The following is a 19,824-nucleotide window of genomic DNA, read 5'->3' on the forward strand; positions in this document are numbered from 1 at the left end:
TAAGAAACAGAATTCCTTTCAAATGACTATGTCTATTTAATATGTCATTTTGAAACTTACCGGTAAACTTCCCGAAGTGCCAGAAAATCGTTAGTGGTTTTTTCCTTTTCTATCTAATATTTTTTTTTTGCTCCTTTCCCTCAGAAGCCCGCTGGAATAGCAAATATTCATGGACATTTCACAATAACTGGAAAATGTACACTGGAAAATCACATAATGATTAATACAAAGCATGTTTTCCAAATGTACGACTTTAAATTGGGGCTTATATCATAATCAAAGGAAACCTTTGTGTGAGTACCGTTCCCGCATTGTACAGTCTGGGGTGTCCAGGAGTGATTCACTTTGTCCCTGTCTCCAGACCATCTCTCATAGAAGGTGGTGACCTCTTGCCTCTTGGCAACCACTATTTGTAAGCTGCCAACGTTACTCTCGCCTTATCAACATTCTAACTTCATGGGAAGGGCTGTGGTGAATTTCTGGAAAATGAATAGGAAGTTGTTTTTCTAAACAGCCTGACACTGAGGGGAGGCAGTGAGTCTATAAGAAGTCTGGGTTGGGCAGAAGGCAGAAAACCAGCAGAGTCACAGAGGAGATGGTGAGTTTACTTTTTGTCTGCATGGGAAGTGGTTGAAGTGAGTTGAAGTGGTTTGGGGCTAAGTCAGACAGGTAAAGGTTCGCAAAGTAAGGAATTCCAATAGCCATGGAGTTTTATGTTGAACTGCCTATTAGGTTTTGTGAGTACTTTTAAACTTGCTGTCCACTTTGACCCTTCCTTGTGAGTTGAAGTTGCTATTTCCATTTTACAAATAAAGCATTGTGGCTTACAGAGGCTAAGCGTTTTATCTAGGGTGCACTGTTAGGCTACATGATGTTGGGATCTGGGTCCTGTCCTCTGGCTCCACAGCTGCAGTTCCTCCTACTAGAATTTACAGGGGCCCTCTGAGAATAGATCGTGGTGAACCTATTACCCCATTTTTCAAGATTGCATTTCTGTCTGGAATAAATGTAAGACTGGGCAAGTGCCCTGGGTCAAGCTTGCGACTGAACAGTCTCTCATCCCCATCCTTCCCAATTCTTTCTGTGAGCCTATGAATCTTCTGGGACTGATCTGGAATAGCCACATAGTTTCCAATTCTGCCCTAAGTCTCAATCTTGTAAATGACTCAGTTTCTTCTTCTATAAAATGGATATAGTAATAATACTCTATAGTTTCATTGTGAGGATTGAATAAGATTTTGCTAAAAAGCATCCAGATCTGAGCCTAGCAAATAGTCAGTGATAAGTAAATGTTATCCATTATTGTTACAAGAAAAAGAAAATTCTTAGAAATAGTGGGGTTTAGGATTCAGGGAAGATCCAAGGATAGCTAGGCATTTTGAACTCAGCACTGTTATCCTAGATAAGATGCACATGGTTAGACTACTTCTAATTTTTCCCCAAACTTTTCAAGAGTATCCCATATAGTACCAGGGTTCGAAATCCTGCAGTCGGTGGCTGTGGAGGAACCAGATAGGTCTCTGCTTTTGAGTATCTGAGATAGGACTCCAGAAAAGGTACTGCTTAGACATGATTTGTCCTACTTTTTTGCTTTATTATAGCACATTTTTCAAATACTTGTAATGTGGGCTTCTGTGTTGGGAAAAACAGGAATAAGAGTATGATAAAGAGAAGAGGAAGGAGTTTGGGCCTGTCCTAAGTTTGAACCACAATGACATAAGGATATAGACTACTTTTGTCTTATCTTTTTGCATGTCATACTTCTGAACTGGTCAACTTAAATGAATGAGCAGTTCTTCCTCTCTCCCTTCTACTTTCCTTGGCATCCTCCTCTATTTCAAAGGTATAAACTTACTGGATCATAGAGTTCTTTGAGATTCTGATGAAAGTCACAATTTGTCTTTCCCGGATGAAAGTGAAAACACCCACATAAACAGCAACTTTTAGAGACAACCACAGGAGGTTCTCAGACCTCCATGTGGATCCCAGGGTAAGAACCCTTCTCTATTGCCTCCGGGTTTTATGTTTAGAAGCCCCTCAGTTGGCACCGTCAAACTAGGCTTAAGCTCTACAATGAAGTGCTAAGACTCCAGCCCTGGAATTGTTTTTAGTATTCCAAAGACAAGACCTCTTCCCTTTCCTCTGAGCACATTTGGCTCCAAAGATTCAGAAACCTCACACTACCTGTGTAAGTTCTGCTGCACTCCAGCCTGGGCAACAGAGCAAGACTCATCTCAAAAAAAAAAAAAAAAAAAAAAAAAAAAAAAAAAAAAAAAAAAAAAAATTTTAGTGGGCTAAGGAGCAGCTCTGGATTTTCTTCCATTTATACCTTTTAACCATTTTAGCTCTGTGGCTTCCAGTCCTTTCTCTTCATTACTTGTTTTTCAAAATGCAACTAAAATAGTTCAGACTCTCCTGGGGTCGCCACCAGCTCTTAGAATGTGCATCTTCAGTGATCTTTCAATAGAAGCTTATTAATCAAATCCTCAAGAAAATGACTGACTACATAAAAAGCTGTGCTTAGAAAATACACTGGGCCTAACCCTCGAGAGTAGGCACACAGTAGTTTTATAAATGGCATTCATTATATTGTCTTCTAGGTGTCTAATCTCTCTGATTGAAAAGCAAATCAGAAACTTTATGAAGTCAAATACAAAGCAAATCCTTTCTATTTGTAGATATAACTAATCTCTGACCCAACAGACATTTAAAAAAAAAATTAAGTATGGTGCTTTATTTTAAATGCTAATATTTCACTCAAAATAATGGCAATTAATAGTCTAAATTAAAAGTATGCTTTGATTCTAAGTGTTGATGTCCCGGGGTCCTTTCTGTCTACATTCATAATTTGCTCTTTGGCTTAGAGACAACCCTTTTTCTCACTGTATTTTCTTTCTCACCCTTAAGCTAGGCTACTAATATCTGTCCCACCCATTACCACCACCACCACCATCCAGAAACATAAGGGAACTAACGTATGAGCTGTAATAGCTTGTAACACCTGGGCTTTGCTACCAACAATTGTATAGTTCTGCATCCTCAACGACTCTCATATTCATCTCCCCCATTTGCATTCCCATTGAAGCCAGACCAAACCAGTTCCTCCTTAACTCCCACTGGGACCATTGAAATAACCTCTTTTGCAGTTCAATCTCCCAGATTCTAATTTTAAAAAAATCACAACCACTTTCATACCAAAATCTCTCAGCATTTTGGGAGCCAACTAAGGAGGAAGGAGGATCACTTGAGCCCAGGAGATCCAGGCCAGCCTGGGCAATATAGTGAGAACTTATCTATACAAAAAATTAGCCGGGTGTGGTGGTGCATGCCTGTAGTCCCAGCTACTCAGGAGGCTGAGGTGAGAGGATCACTTAAGCCCAGGAGGTGGAGGTTTCAGTGAACCGAGATTATGCTTCTGCACTTCAGTCTCCGTGACAGAGCAAGACCCTGTCTCCCAGCCCCACGCAAAAATCATACCACCATTAAATGCATGTGTTCGTGGTGCTTCTCTGTTCAGAACCCTGCAATTAGATCCCTTCTGCCAACTGATATTTGTAACCCACAAGATCTGGTCTCAAACTACCTTTTCAATTAACCTCTAGGACCTCCCAATCTTCAACAGGCGGGAGTGCAATAGTGTTATCTCAACTTACTGCAACCTCTGTTTAAGCAGTTTCTCCTGTCTCAGCCTCCTGAGTAGCTGGGATTACAGGAATGCACCACCATGCCTGATTAATTTTTGTATTTTTAGTGGAGATGGTGTTTTGCCATTTTGGCCAGGCTGGTCTTGAACTCCTGGCCTCAAGTGATCTGCCTGCCTTGGCCTCACAAAGTGCTGGGATTACAGGCATGAGCCACCACCCTCCACCTCTGTTGGCTTCTTATTGCACTTAGAATAAAATCTCATCCCTTGTTTTGGATCCCAAAGCCCGATGTGATCAGTCACTACCCCATCTCATATTTTTCCTTCCATTGCTCATTCCATTCTGGCCACATTAATGTCTTCATGTCCTTTGAACACACTGCACTTTGCTTCCACTTTAAGGACTTTGAAATAGCTTTTTCTTATTCCTTTAATGCTCTTCTTCCTGCTTCTCACTGGCTGGTTTCTTGTGACCATTCTTCTCTCCACTTAAGCATTATCTCATTAAAGAGGTCTTCCCTGACGTTCCTGACCAACACAGTGGCACAGTCATTCTATCACATAACTTTCATTCCCTACCTAGCACTTAGGGCTATATTCTATTAATATTTTTCATGTTTATTTTTTTAGTACTGTGGTGTAGTTATTAGTGTTTGTTTCACTGTCATCTCTACCAATAGGATGTGCATTTTATGAGGACTAGAATTGTGTTTGTTTTCACCATTTTATTTATTTGTTCACTTAGGTATTATCACTACTGTAAAAATAATGTACTCAGTTATAATTATCATGTATTTTCCCCAAATTTCCCTATTTAGCATATTTTTATCTTACTTTCAGTTATTCCTCTGCCATTATTCATTCATCCATTTATCCTTAGAATGTTTATTAAACATTAAGTATGTGCTCATCCATGACTGGGGATTCAGACCTGAGTAAGTCATAGTCCTCGACCTTGAGAAGCTTCTGTCAATAGCTTCTTCCAGCTGTATGCTCACATGTTTGTTGTGCATTTAAGTTGTGGACCTCCCGCTCAAGAGAATACTCAGGAATGGAGATGCTGATTACAGGACATTTGAAACAGATGACCATAAGGAAGCCCAATAAAGCAGAAGAATGAGAAGAGAATAGGGTCATGGAGGGGGAACCTAGAGAAACCCTTACCTCTGCAAGGGAAGACAGAGGATTGAGGTAGATTCAGAGGAAGACTCAGAAAGTTTCTCAAACATTAGAGCATAAAAACAACAGAAGAGCTAAGGGAAGCATTTTAGGCAAAAAGAAGTAGTCAGTGGTATTTATTGCTACAGAAAGATCAAGGAAGATAAGGGTGGAAAGACTTCATTTGGTTTGGTAATAAGGATGTCAGCAAAGAAGTTTGCAGGAACACTTTGATAGGGTGTGGGGCAGTGGGCTGGAGAGTAAAAGGGAGGCAAGGAAGTTAAGAAAGTTTAGCTACAGAGGAAGGAGAGAAATCAGGCAGATGTGGGCAGGAGGACAAAGGGTCAAGGGAGGGACATTGATTCTGCCTTTCTAAAAGCACAAAGCTGTGGTCTACAATGCAGGCAAGGAGAACAGGATCTCCTTGCTGTAGCACTATTCTTGCTAACTTTGTAAGCCACCTGAAACATGGCAAGTCATGGGACACCTACTAGCCTCTGGTACTTCCTTCTGTGAAAAGTTAGGTCAAAGCAATACATTTGCTCCTTTCATTTTCTCTCTGATTCTCTCTTTACCCTGCAATCATTATAATCATTGTTAATTTTTTGGTTTTTTATTTTATTTTTTTGAGAAAGAGTCTTACTCTGTCACCAAGGCTGGAGTGCAGTGGCACAATCTTGGCTCACTGTAACCTCCGCCTCCTGGGTTCAAGCAATTTTCCTGCCTCAGCCTCCCAAGTAGCTGGGACTACAGACATGCACCACCATACCTGGCTAATTTTTGTATTTTAAGTAGAGACAAGGTTGTACCACATTGGCCAGGCTGGTCTCGAACTCCTGACCTCAAATGATCTGCCCACCTCGGCCTCCCAAAGCTCTGGGATTACAGGCATGAGCCACTGTACCCAGCCTACTTCTTTAGAAAGTAAAATTAAAGATAATCATGGTACTTAATGAAGGCTTACACAGGCACAGGATGTTATTCTAATGACCTAGTCTCGGACTCCTTCCCAGCAACTTCCAGTTGAACCAGGCTTCCAGAGAACATTAAAGACCAGCAGAGCGTGTGCATGCTTCTAGAGAGGAATAAATTTCCTCTTGTTTTAGCACTTAACTTGCTTAGTAACACAGGACAGAGTCCTTAGCTCTTCAGCATCCTACATCCAGCAGCATCTTGAAGCCTATAATGCAGAGTAGGAGCGGGTGTGAGGCTTGCCCACCCCAGGCAGTTTTCAGAGGAAAATTGTTACTCAAAGATTTTTAAAGCGTCATCCATTCTCCATACCTCCACACAAAGTTCTTACAGTTAACATAGAGATTTGAACTTGGGCTCCATTAAACATGGACAGAATTAGTAGGTCGTGAACCATCTGAGATTATCTAAAATACTGCAAGTATGCATTTGTTTTAAAGAAGTCTTACCATGGCTTTTATCAGATTTTCAAAATTCATAAGCCCTGGAAGAATAAGAATTACTGGGTTAGCCCTATGCACAGTCAGGTGAGCAAGCTTGGGCAAATCATTTATACCCACTGAGTCTCAGTGGTGGGGAGTGGTGGCTGCCCCATCTTAGGCATTCATGGTCTGGAAGACCTACTGCAGAACACCAGATAAATGCTGAGTTGGCTTGGAAGTGACCTTTACGGTCTCCTTCCGCTCTTAAATAGCCTGTAAGAGGCGACTCTTGGTATTTGGTGATGAAAAGAAACAGAAAAGTATGTCAGTTTCAAGCAGGGATGCACATTGACTTGCATTTTTGTTAGATGTTTTATGCCTTCACCAAAAGCACTGTACCAATCCTCTAAAACCTTAAAGTGTTTAAAACCAGTTATCTCTCTCTCTCTCTCTCTCTCTCACACTTTCTCTGGTTTGTCTTGTGTGGTAGAGTTGGTGAGGAAATTTTCCTTAAAAGAAATTTTATTTAAAGGTTTAAACAAACAGGTTAAAATGGAAAACATCTCTTTTTGGAAACTTTGTTTAAACCAAATCTTATTTAAAAGTTTAAACAAACAAGTCAAAATGGGAAACAGTGGTAGAGTTGACCACTGTGATGGGAGGCCAGAGCCTCACCTACTCACTCCTCCACACACCTTTGTGAGCTGGGCCCAAAGCCAGAGAAACCCCTAGAGATACTCTGTGCAGGGGGAAAACCACTTCCACAGGAAAAGTACCATTAACTTTAAAATCGTTGCACTCCTCCTCCAATCTGCCTGCGTAGAAACAGAGCACAGGTTCAAGGGCAAGCATCGGGGTTCCCTTGATGAAGCCTACATAGTTGTGTTCTTCTGCAGCAATATTTTTGTTCCTACAACTCTAAAAATATCCTGGAACACGATGTTACCTCTTACATCTTTTAAAATGAAAAACTAAAATTTTTTTATCTTAAATTTTAAAAGCAAAAAAAGATTGGATTTTCTAATCTATTACAAAAATTAGGCTTTAAAAATAAAATTGTTATATAATTTCTTAACGTTTTTCCAAGGGAATAAAGTACTAGCATCATCTGCGATCCTCATCACTTAAAAGGCCACAAGCAAGCTCTTAACAGTAATAAATTTTATATTATTCACTTTCTCTTTTTTAATACTTATTTCTACCCTACTTCTATAGTATTTTGACCTAAGACAATACATTTTAAGCTTAAGTATTTTCTTGATTATTATACTTCTTTGCAAAATAAAAATGTAATATAAAATTTTAATTTTCTAAAACCATAAGTCTCTATGTGTTAAAATGTTTTTCTTTCTGATTGAGTTAGCCTGACAACTCTGTACCTCCAAGTATAGGTTAGACAATATTTATGTGGGTCAGGAAGTTGTCATGTGACTTCCTATTATTCTTGGGTATGACATACCACTTCTTAAAAAGATATTGTTTTATAATAATAATGACAGCCATATTAATGTGTTTAGCTTTCTTCCATACACATTAAAATGTATCTTCAAATAAAAATATTGGTGGTGCAAAGTACTCAACAAATATTTGTTGAATGAATGAAGAAATGAACTCTGTCTCCAGCCTTGCTGCAGTGTTCATCCAGGGTAGAACTTAGAAGCAAGGCAATGAGAAGCAAGAAGGAAGCAGAGGGCTTGAACCACCCGTCCAGTGAAAACTGGCACAATTGTACTTCAACCAAATGATTATTAACTAGAATTATTTTTGGCCACGTTGGTGGCATGTGGATACTAAAAGAAAGTATTCTCTTCTTGTTTCAGGCCAGCTGCCAAAAAGCCATCTTGTACCAGAGATCCCTGAGAGTGGTCTTTGGAATTGCCCAGCTCCTTTGCTTCAGTGCCCTGATCTCTGGTAAACTTTATGCTAACTTTTCACTTAGCCCTAAGTAATTAGAGTATAGCCCAGAGCTATGTGCAAGAATTTTAAGGACTGTAGCCAGTTGGTTTGAGACATGGGAAAACTGTCCAAGTCCAGACTACTGGAAGAAAAATGTACCCAACACCATAATACTGATAGAAAGTGCATAGGAAAGAATTTAAAATGATATATCCAGAACCAATTTATCCATTAGGCACAGTAAACACAGACCCACAAAATTTTTAGGGACCCACCAACATGTTTGAATTTCTTTTATAATTACTTTCTTTGAAGTAAAAAAAAATGTTTTAATACATAGCGATATATTCATCTTTTTACCAGTGCAGTTGCAAAATAGAATTTTGAATATGTTAGCATGGAGGAAAAAGCCTACATAGGCAAAGTTGCATAAAGTCTATGAAAGTAATAATGCAGCCCTGGCTGTATCAGAATAAAGTCTTTAAGGCAAAACAATGCCCTGGAAATGTCAGCAAGGGAGGTACAAGTGTGACTAATTCTCATGCCGGTAGCAGAGGAGAGAGTTGAGTAGAAAGAAGCCTTTAAATAAACAGGAAAGAAGCCCATTTCCAGGCCTGATTGCTTGCTTTGTACACCTCTTCATGTGGGAACTGGCCTCTCCTGCCCCCGGTGAACTCCCACAGGCTATGATAGCAGTACCGTAGTACCTTTATACTTCTGAAGGACACATTGTTTATTTCATTTGGTATCACAAACACTTGTAGAGAAGGGCTGTTCTGAGCCCTATCTTAATAAGTGAGTATGCAGATATGGAGAAAATAGAGGTTAATGAAAGAGAAATAGCCAAGAGAAATGGAATGAGTATGATTGCAGATCAGGATATCTGATTTCCCACCTTGGCTCTGTCACACACCTGCTGTGTTTCACTCATTCAGCAAGTATTAATTGACGGCCTAGTAAGTGCTAAACTCTAGGCTCTGTGCTAAAGATCCAAAGCTAAAAAGAGAACACCATCAGAGATTTACAACCTGGCAGCTGTAGACTGTATCAAAGAAACAGACATTACCATACGTGACAATGAGGGCAACGCAGACAGGGATGAGGGAAGGAACACAGGCTCCACCTGGGAAAGCCATGGAGAACAGGGAGAGTAAAGTCTACCAGACATAAGAGGATAGGACAGCCAGGACAGTGGGAAGAGCATGTGCAAATTCAAGGAAGTATAAATTCTGTTTTGAAATATGGTGGGCGATGAGGCTGAACCAACTGGTAGGCTCCAGATCATAAAGCATATTATTTTCCACGTGAAGAGGTGGAGCCTGCCCTTAAGACATTCTACATGTCGTTTAATCTGAGTTTGGGCAAATGACTTAATATGTCTCCTTCTTTTATTCAAAAAAAAAAAAGGAGTGAATTAGATGACTTCCAGGGTACCTCCCAACTCTGATATCTTATGATTCCAAATCTTTAACATCAAGGATACTTAGAAGACGATATTTTCCTGTGACTTCATGTCCACTTTTAACTGAAAGGTGGAAACCACCCCTTTTCCTTCAAACAGCTACATTAGATATAAACTAGTCGAGTTTTGGGTATTCACCTTCTGGTCGGAAACTCATCTGACTATGCAGAAGCATACTCGGGATCACCTCCTTTTGGTAAGGGTTGCTAACCTGGCACTCGCTCTCCTTTGCCCTAGAACTAACAAACCAGAAAGAAGTGGCAGCATGGACTTATCATTACAGCACAAAAGCATACTCATGGAATATTTCCCGTAAATATTGCCAGAATCGCTACACAGACTTAGTGGCCATCCAGAATAAAAATGAAATTGCTTACCTCAATGAGGTCCTACCATACTACAGCTCCTATTACTGGATTGGGATCCGAAAGAGCAATAAGACGTGGACCTGGGTGGGAACCAAAAAGGCTCTCACTGCCGAGGCAGAGAACTGGGCTGTGAATGAGCCTAACAACAAAAGGAACAACGAGGACTGCGTGGAGATCTACATCAAGAGTCCGTCAGCCCCCGGCAAGTGGAATGATGAGCATTGCTTGAAGAAGAAGCGCGCGTTGTGTTACACAGGTAGGGCCTTCTCTACTTTGAACCGTTTCTGTTTAAAAAGAAAACGTGGGCTGGGCGCAGTGGCTCAAGCCTGTAATCAACAATATATCTTCAGATGCACTGAACTTTGGTGGGAGAATAGTAGTGGGGAGTGGGCAGGAAATGGGAAGAAGGAATTGAAGGTGAACTACTCTGAGTGTATTTTAATTCTCAACTTTCCCAGTTCCAGAGTAAGCAGACATTCACGAAAGCTTGTTCTTCCTCTAGTCATGAGCCTGTGTCAGAGCTGATTCCTTCTTTCTGATGTTGCTTCCCTATCTAGAGGGGCCTGTCCTGTCCTTCATAGCACATGAACACTGTGCCTAAGGATGGTATGGACTGCCCTGAGCAGGAAGGTTCTAAGTACTCTGAAGCTTTGGTAAATCATCTGCCACACATATTCAGAATTCTTTAGATTTTAAACACCTCTCCCTCAGAAGCAGCCCTCAACAGTACATGGATGGTACAGAATACATAGCATAAAGTAAGCCTTCTACATTTTCCCTCTTCTCCCCAAGCCTCCTAGCTGAGGGAAAACATATCCATGCATGCATTGTCATATAATCAGATCTATTTTATAAATAATGCATTTATAAATAAATAAATAAATAACTGTATATTCATGGACCTGGATGGACATTACTGGGATATTAGCTTACACTACTGCTCTCGCAGTCAGCTCTCTACCCTTTCTGGGCTATGCCTCCCTAGAATGATTTCTTATCAGATTACCTTGACTGCCGCTAGTTGTTTCAATATGCCACTACTTCCCCTTCTCACCCAACCTTCAAGACATATTTCTACAAGACAGTCTTCCTCAATAATCTTACCCAAAAAATTGCAAGACAGAAAAGAGATTGAAAATTATTGTCATAAATGATGCCACTCCTCTACCCCACAATAATGGTAGACATCACTAAGTAATACAACTTCACCTGAACACAGAAGGGTTTTATCTCCACCAATGTAGTACCCTAGGCAGCCACTACCATTGATTGGCATTTTGCCATCTAAGATGTAAAGGATATAGAGAAGCATCAATTATCCATGGGAGATGAGAAATAGATATGTGTACTGTAATAAGGAATTAAGTTTGATTGTTGAATAATTCTCCACATTTCAGGATTTATTAGACCTCAGAGCAGACTATCAAAAAAGATGTATTCATTAAGTCATCATGAATAAAGCATCTTCTTGGAGATCCAAGGGAACCAACCAATTGCTAACCTGTCTATTGAGGAAACCCTGAAATGGGATAGAATGAAGAACATTGTCTCCTTTTTCCTTAGAGTTCTGAGATCCCAAGGAAGCTATAATTGGGGAAACATTTGTGTTATCCAAGAACATAGGGCAGGCAGGTGTTGCTACCATCAGGCATGAAGGCATTGGTGGGGTTAAGGTCAGGGAGCAAGGTGAAGAGGATATAGACCAAACCTGCATCTATGTAGCTGCTATTGTCTCCTACATCTTCTCTTTATTTGAACCCTTCCCAGTGTCTCTGCGCAGCTTCACCAAATTCACTGGCTGCCACAGGAACTTCTTCCTGCAGAACCTTGCATGGTTTATAGAATTTCAGTATATCAGAATTGAGAGGAACCATCGAGATCATTTAGCACAGCATATTTACATGACATATGGATATCCTTTTGTAATGTACTTCCAAGTGAACCAGCATGTGGACATGGCTTAAGGCAGAGGAAATAACTACCAGAAAACAGTTCAGCCACAGACCTCGCCCCCAACAGTGACCTCATTAATAAAAATAATATCAGTGCTTTCAAAGTATCAATTTTAATACTAATTCTTGCCAAGCGCATATACCCTCAAATACTTTCTTGCAGGAAGGACACCCTGGCCCTCCTCTATTTTATCACCAGAGTGGCACTGTCTTGGTGAGGAGGAGGTAGCAGGTCAGCCACGGTCGGCATTATCTTGGTCTGGTGTATTTAGACTCGTGAAACATCACCTCATAAAATTGTTCGTCCTTTTACCAAGAGTAGGACTTAAATACCTCATTTGACTCCTCTGCTTCTCCACTGTATGATTCTTGCTATAGATTTGAAGCCAATGAAAGGTGAAAGGTTTGGGCCCTAACACCGGACAAGCTGAGCTTAGAGAATTAACTTGCCTAAGATTACTTCTCATTTGACCACAGCCAAATTTGTTGCAAGCAGGCAGCAGGGCCAGGATTCAGATCATACCTGTGTGACCCCATGCCCCATGTCTGGTTCCCCGCCTCCATGTTGTAATGTGTGACACTGGAGCTTCCATAATAAAATAATGCTTGTTTTGAAAACCACAACCTATTTTGTACCACATAGAGTTTCTCTGTCCACACATCTGTCAATGGCTCCATTTGTCCCTCTGTGTCCACACACAGCAATACCCTCCTTAGGAAACACTAAATGCAGTATGAAATGAGAGCCATGTAATACTCCAGCTGGCCCCTACAATGCTTTTCACAGGGAACAGGTTGGCTTTCTAGAAGACACTGTGGTTCTCTGTTTGTCTGGCTAGCTCGGTCCTACCTGAGAGGGGATGAGTCTGTGGTCAAATGAGAATTCAGCCTTTCTTCACATCTGTGAATGACTCTGATCCTCCGTATCTATGCAGCTTCGTGCCAGGACATGTCCTGCAGCAAACAGGGAGAGTGCCTGGAGACCATCGGGAACTATACCTGCTCCTGTTACCCTGGATTCTACGGGCCAGAATGTGAATATGGTGTGGCTTCTATTTTGTTCATTTTGTTTTGGTTTTATGCTAGAGATGATACCGAGAAGTGAATAAATCACATTGAAAGCTCTCCAGTGAGAATAGGATAGCAACCCCTGCCTCCCCATCATCTGTCTCCTCCAGTCCGTGTCCCTAGACACATACTCTAGGTTAAAACGTTTTATTCTTGGGAGAAAACATTGACTCATACATTTCAAAAAAGAAAAGGGAAAGGAAGAGAAAAAGGAAGCGAAACCAACAGAACACTTTCATGCCAATTTTACTTGTTTGAAATAAAAACTTGTGAAAGAATGACTATTTCCCAAGATGCTGCCAATACAAAGAGACCAAATAGAGATGGATAGCTTGGGTTAGATATTTAGAAAATTAGAGTTCAGAGGGTTGCAAAAATAGTTACAGCTTTCAGCAAACCTGACATTGCTGTTAATTTTACACTGAAAATAAAATTCACTATTTTGTCTCCTGCAGTGAGAGAGTGTGGAGAACCTGAGCTCCCTCAACACATGCTCATGAACTGCAGCCACCCTCTGGGAAACTTCTCTTTTAACTCACAGTGCAGCTTCCACTGCACAGAAGGGTACCAAGTAAACGGGCCCAGCAAGCTGGAATGCTTGGCTTCTGGAACATGGACGAATAAGCCCCCCCAGTGTTTAGGTATGTAGACCTTATTCTTTTCATCCTCACTGACAACTAGAAATTTCAGGGAGAAGAGGATGGAATGAACTTTCTCTATTTAAAAATGTGAGAAATAATGGCCATTATGTTAGATGGAAAATTCTGGTTTTCCCTGTTAACTGTCAACCAGAGTAATACTAATCTCAATTTCCATGGGATTGTTTTATGAGTACAGTGACTTAGTCAATTTAGTTGTTGATTCACAGGCAAAAACATTACAAAGGGACTCCCTTTTTCTTTATTAATTATAAAGTAAACAGAGTGGAATGATGAGGACTTAGAGGTTAAGTATTATGAATTTGATCATTTTACCTAACTTCTCTAAATGAAAAATGAGGGTGTCTGGATCTTTCCAAACAGCTATTGAAAATACGATTTAACCATTCTAGTGCATCAACCTGCCTGCCACTTTGGGAAGGTGTAACTGCTGTAGCATTTGAAGGCTTCCAAGGTGCTGGACAAAAGTTGTCCAAGGACTCACATTATTATTCTGTGGTTGTTTTTAGCTGTCCAGTGTCCACCCCTGAAGATTCCTGAACGAGGAAACATGACCTGCCTTCATTCTGCAAAAGAATTCCGGCATCAGTCTAGCTGCAGCTTTGGTTGTGAAGAGGGATTTGCATTAGTTGGACCAGAAGTGGTGCAATGCACAGCCTCAGGGGTATGGACAGCCCCACCCCCAGTGTGTAAAGGTGAGTTTCAGGTAGCTGAGATATATAATTTCCATTACATCCAGCCCTTACTTAGCACATAGATGAAACTGACCAGCTTATGGAGAAGCTGGCCTGCATTGCCAAAATTTAATTCTCTTTCTACCTGCCATTTAGCTAGATTGGGTATATCTGTGATAGGAAAAGAAAAAAATTCCTTTCTTTCACAAAACTCACAACCAACGGGCAGTTTCAGAATGGCCTCATTCATAATTTCCACATAAGATCAGAAAGGATAGCCTCTACATCTATAAGTGGACACTAGAAGACGGATTGGGACAGGTTTATAGAAGTATAGGGAAGAGAGGACATTAAGAATACAGCTTGGAGGAAGCTTTGTTTCTAACAGACTCAGGTCACCCTGGGAACTGGTAACCCAAGTCTGGCCAAACATCATTAGGGTCTCTTGACCTTTACGTCTTGCTAGCTTCACCTCCATTTCAGAGGTGGTCCCCTATGGCTCTCCATCAGTGGCTTTCTCCTTCCTCAGTACCTTTCTCTTTATCCTTGGTTATTCTCTCCAGCTATGCAATGTCAGCACCTGGAAGCCCCCAGCGAAGGAACCATGGACTGTGTTCATCCACTTGCTGCTTTTGCATATGGCTCCAGCTGTAAATTTGAGTGCCAACCTGGCTACAGAGTGAGGGGCTTGGACACGCTCCACTGCATTGGCTCTGGACAGTGGTCTGCACCCTTGCCAACCTGTGAGGGTAGGATTTTTTGTTAGCAACCTCCATTTTGTCCAAGAAAGAGTCATGTCATGGTAGAGAAGCCAAGGGCTGTCAGTGCCAACATGATCTCCTCTAAGTTCTTGCACTGGAGCAAGCTGGTCAACCTCCAGTAACCATGGTTTTCTCCTCTGTGAAATGGAGCTAAGAATTCCAAGGTGCTTGTGAGGATTAAGTACATAAAAAGCATACAATCAAATAGCATGTATAAAGTACCCAGCATAGAGCTTCTGCTCTACTGACATATCCGAGGTATAGGGCCATGTCCTGTACTTGAGAGGGAGTTGGGGACAGTGGCTAAAGAGAGTGATTCCCCATGTAGTCTTTGAGAGTAGTCTTTGACAAAGAAAGGAACACTGCACTGAAAAAGAGTGTGTGATACAATCCCAGGCAATTACATAATACCACCAAACTGAATTCTGTGCAATTGTTTCCACCCTCGGTTTATAAGTCAGACAGTGGTAATGGGAAAATAGGAAATATAAGGTGGATTAGTGAATTCCCAGACCTAGATAACAGCCCAACCCTGCTACTATCTAGCTATGAGACTTTAGGGAAGTCACTTAACACTTCTGAACCTTACTTTTCTTGCTTATAAAGTAAGAGAAAAGCACTAGAGGATTTTTTTTTTTTTTGAGATAGAGTCTCACTCTGTTGCCCAGGCTGAATTACAGTGGCACGATCTCAGCTCACTGCAACCTCTGTCTCCCAGGTTCAAGCGATTCTCCTGCCTCAGCCTTCCTAGTACGTGGGATTACAGGCTAAGTTTTGCATTTTTAATAGAGGCCAGGGTTTCACCATGTTTGGCCAGGCTGGTCTCAAACTCCCAACTTCAAGTGATCCACCCACATCAGCCTCCCAAAGGGCTGGGATTACAGGCACAAGTCACTGTACCCAGCTGGATTTTTGGTTCTTAAATGCCTTGATTCTGTAAAAACTAGAGGTCAAAGCCCAGAGCAAAGAGGTGGTCTTTACACTCTGAAAAACCTCGGGATTAGCCTGGAGATGAAATGCTTTATCGAGGAAGAACATGAGGAAACCAATCTTTAGCAGAACTGGGGTCACTCAGGGCTTAATTGTGCTCAGGAACTCACTTTGGCTGCACTCACTTGGCATTTGAAGTCTGATTAGGATGACATCCTGTGTTCTAGAGACAAAGCCCGGTCAGAATCATTTTATAGGATTAGGTAACAGTGTCAACAATAAGCTATCAGCCCAGCCTTTTTTCCCTGTAAGTCCAGCATTTTCCTATACATACTCTTTCCAGATTCAATTTTACAAGTCATATCAGTATTTAACGAGCACTTTCAATGTACAAAACACTCTGCTCAGCTCTGGAATAAAACTATGAATGACTGAGCCCAACCTTGAGGAGACCATGGTATAATGGGGAAGGATGACAACCACGTATGAACAGTACAAGAACAGAGGTTGTGGGAGCCCATTGCAGGGGCCCCTACCCTTAGTTAAGGTGGGAAGGGAGGGCTTCCTAAGGAAAGGTCAGTCTAAGCCAAGACCTGAAGGGCAGGTGAAGGTGAGTCAGGCAAAGAGGGGCATGGGAAGGTGTTCCAGGCAGTCTCACTTTTGGAAAATGAAGGATTTAGGGTTCCGAACAAATCGACAATATGGATAGGAGAGGTGTAGCATCCAGGATATTTTTTCTGAGGAAGAACCCGGACCTTCCATTATCCGGCTCTAAAAGGTATCTTTTCCACTTAGCCATTTCGTGTAAGCCACTGGAGAGTCCTGTCCACGGAAGCATGGATTGCTCTTCGTCCTTGAGAGTGTTTCAGTATGACACCAACTGTAGCTTCCGCTGTGCTGAAGGTTTCATGCTGAGAGGGGCTGACATAGTTCGGTGTGATAACTTGGGACAGTGGACAGCGCCAGCCCCAGTCTGTCAAGGTACTGTGAGAGTGGTAATGTTTTTCTGTGTGTCTCAGCTCAGTAGAGGCATCAGCATCTGCCCTGAGCATTGCATGCCTTTCTTCATCAGATGTTCACTAAGAACCTACTATGTGCTGTGCCCTTTGTACTTGGGACCAAGGATGAGATGATATGATGAGAGAAGCCAGTCTTAGACACATGTTCACTATAGTATAATCAAGGTGAGAAATGCACTGATGGACACGTATAGGGTACACTGGAATGAAGAAGATGGGACTTGGGGAAGACATCATGCATGAGGGAAGGGTAATGGGCAAGGTGTTTAGTTCAGTCTTGTCACTTCCTGTCTTTAAGCTTTTAGACTTTCTGAGGCTCAGTATCTTCTGTAAAATGGGGCTACTACTATCTGCCTTACCTACCTGCCTCACTAGTAGCTGTGCATTAATGTGTGTAAAAGCAACTTTAAAACTCTTATGAGCTTTATAGGGAAAATGATGATGATGATATATTACCTTATAAATCATATGTCTGTGGTCTGATTTGACAAAATGATCCTCTTTCAATATGGTAGGTTTCTAATATTTTGCTCTTATACTAAGGCACTCATGTGGGAGCAGTGTGTTTCACTAGGATTGTTATTTTTTTTACAAGAGGTACCTCACACACAAGTCATGTTCCAGAAGTGTAGTACTGGCATTTTGTGTTTGCATTTACTGAGATCTCTGAGAAATTTATGTGACTCCCCTGGGTCTAAGTATACCCTGGTTTTAAAATGAGGCAGTGGTTTGAAAGCAGGTCTTGAAGAGATATTTGTGCACCATGTTCATAGCAGCATTAATCACAGCCATTAAAATGTGGAAGCAACCTCAATGCCCATCAATGGATGAATGGATACATAAAAAATATGCCACATACTTACAATATTATTCAGTCTTTAAAAGGAAAGAAATTCTGACATATGCTACACACATGAATGAGCTTGAAGACATTATGCTAAGGGAAATAAGCATTTCAAAAGGACAAACACTGTATGGTTTCACTCATATGGGGAACTTAGAGTAATCAAAGTCATAGAAACAGAAAGTAGAATGGTGGTTGCCAAGGGCTGGGGCTGAGGGAGAGGGATATAGGGAGTCATGGTTTAATAGATATTGAGTTTCAGTTTGAAATGATGAAAAGAGATGGATAATGGTGATGGTGGCACAATAATATGAATGTATTTAATACCACAGAGCTATACACTTAATATTGGTGACATGGTAAATGGTAAATTAAATTTTGTGCTATGTAAATTTTACTGTAATAAAAAAATTGAAAAGCTAAAAAAAAAAAAGAGAGAGAAGAAGAAGAAGAGAAAGGCAATGGAATATATGGCTGTACACCACGATGTTGAGACCTAGTCTGAGTTATGGAATGTATTATATATTTCATCTGGGAGAAAAAGATGCAATGAACTCTTTGACACACTTAAAAGGGATCATAAGGAATTATTCAAGCAATTCTTGTCTCCAGGAAGGTAAATGTCTAATCAAGAAAAGATAGTTGGATACTCTCTTAAGTATCCAAAGATGTGGTCTCAGTAACTCCCTTCACAGGCCTTCTGAGCGTTTTTCACTCCAGAGCTTAAGGTCTGCATCTGATGCATAGCCTTAATATTATTGCTGTCTATTACTATCACTGCTACTATTACCACTGCTGTTAATAACAGCAGCTAATGTTTACTAAGCACTTTCTATGATCTCAGTCTAACTCTATGAGTAGTTATAATTATCACTACCATTTTAAAGATGAGAAGAGACAACACATAGAATACATGTGCTCTCTTCATATACGATGATCTATTTTACATCTTTGAGATCATGGTATGTATTATAATTTTTATTCTGCTTTTTTATTTAACATCATACATTGAGACCCCTCCCATACCTTTCCAATATATTCTTTTCAGTGACCTTTAACATTCTTTTCATGGATCCACCATAATCAATTTTCTACCCAAAATTAATGGCATTTGTTTTCAATGTTCCGCTCTTACAAATAACGTCTTGATAAAAATCTCTGAATAGGTTTTTTTGGCATGCATCTTTATTACATACTTAGCATAAATTCTTGGGTCCAAAAGTATGATAGTTCGAAAGTTATTGATACATGTTGCCAAGATGCTCAACAATGGTTTAGCATTTCCTAATAAAATCCTTCATGTGCCATTATAATTAAATGATACTTTTTCTCATCTTCTATGTTAAATAAACCCAATTCAGGAAACCCTGTTCTTAACACTAGAAAGAGTTAACAGCTCAAAATCAACGAGTACATGTGTATTACTGTTTCTTTATTCCTTACTTCCTCACCCCTTAGCTTTGCAGTGCCAGGATCTCCCAGTTCAAAATGAGGCCCAGATGAACTGCTCCCACCCCTTCGGTGCCTATAGGTACCAGTCAGTCTGCAGCTTCACCTGCGATGAAGGCTTGCTCCTGGTGGGAGCAAGTGTGCTAGAGTGTTTGGCTACTGGAAACTGGAGTTCTGTTGCTCCAGAATGCCAAGGTAAGAGTATACTCTTTCTAACATCTTGGAAATACATTGTAGGCAATATTTTTAAAGGCTGGATTTTAGAGATGGCAACTATATAAAATCCACCTTGAAACAGACTAGAAAAATAATTAATACTCTCACTCATCATCTTGTCCTGTAATCCAAAGATCCCAAATGCAAACGCCTCCGGGGCGTGTCAGGATGCCCGATCACAGGCAGTAGGGCATGGCCTTGCTAACTCCTATCAGGGTCTTTACCCAGACCTGAAGGTTCCTGTCACAAACCAGGTAAACTCTTGTCACCTGGCCAAAAGGAGTACCTGGAAAGAAGACCGGGTGGGAAAAAAATTGCTTCAGAGTGGTTG

The 19,824-nt window shown here is 40.9% G+C and overlaps 1 protein-coding gene across 2 annotated transcripts in view; it reads left to right on the top strand.

Annotated features, from left to right (window-relative positions):
- The first annotated feature begins 509 nt into the window (after positions 1-509).
- SELP (selectin P) overlaps positions 510-19,824 on the top strand; it is a 40,248-nt gene continuing 20,933 nt past the window's right edge. Inside the window, exons 1-9 of one of the 2 annotated variants that reach the window (XM_039459983.2) lie at positions 510-598; positions 8,016-8,106; positions 9,791-10,177; positions 12,809-12,916; positions 13,397-13,582; positions 14,110-14,295; positions 14,838-15,023; positions 16,761-16,946; positions 19,287-19,472. In XM_039459983.2, coding sequence (XP_039315917.1) covers positions 596-598; positions 8,016-8,106; positions 9,791-10,177; positions 12,809-12,916; positions 13,397-13,582; positions 14,110-14,295; positions 14,838-15,023; positions 16,761-16,946; positions 19,287-19,472 — 1,519 coding nt within the window. In that variant the 5' untranslated portion in view covers positions 510-595. The remainder of the gene's footprint in view (positions 599-8,015; positions 8,107-9,790; positions 10,178-12,808; positions 12,917-13,396; positions 13,583-14,109; positions 14,296-14,837; positions 15,024-16,760; positions 16,947-19,286; positions 19,473-19,824) is intronic. The other variant, XM_039459984.2, reaches the window with a different exon arrangement.

Source organism: Saimiri boliviensis, chromosome 19 (assembly GCF_048565385.1).
Source record: "Saimiri boliviensis isolate mSaiBol1 chromosome 19, mSaiBol1.pri, whole genome shotgun sequence".
Lineage (NCBI taxonomy): Eukaryota > Metazoa > Chordata > Mammalia > Primates > Cebidae > Saimiri > Saimiri boliviensis.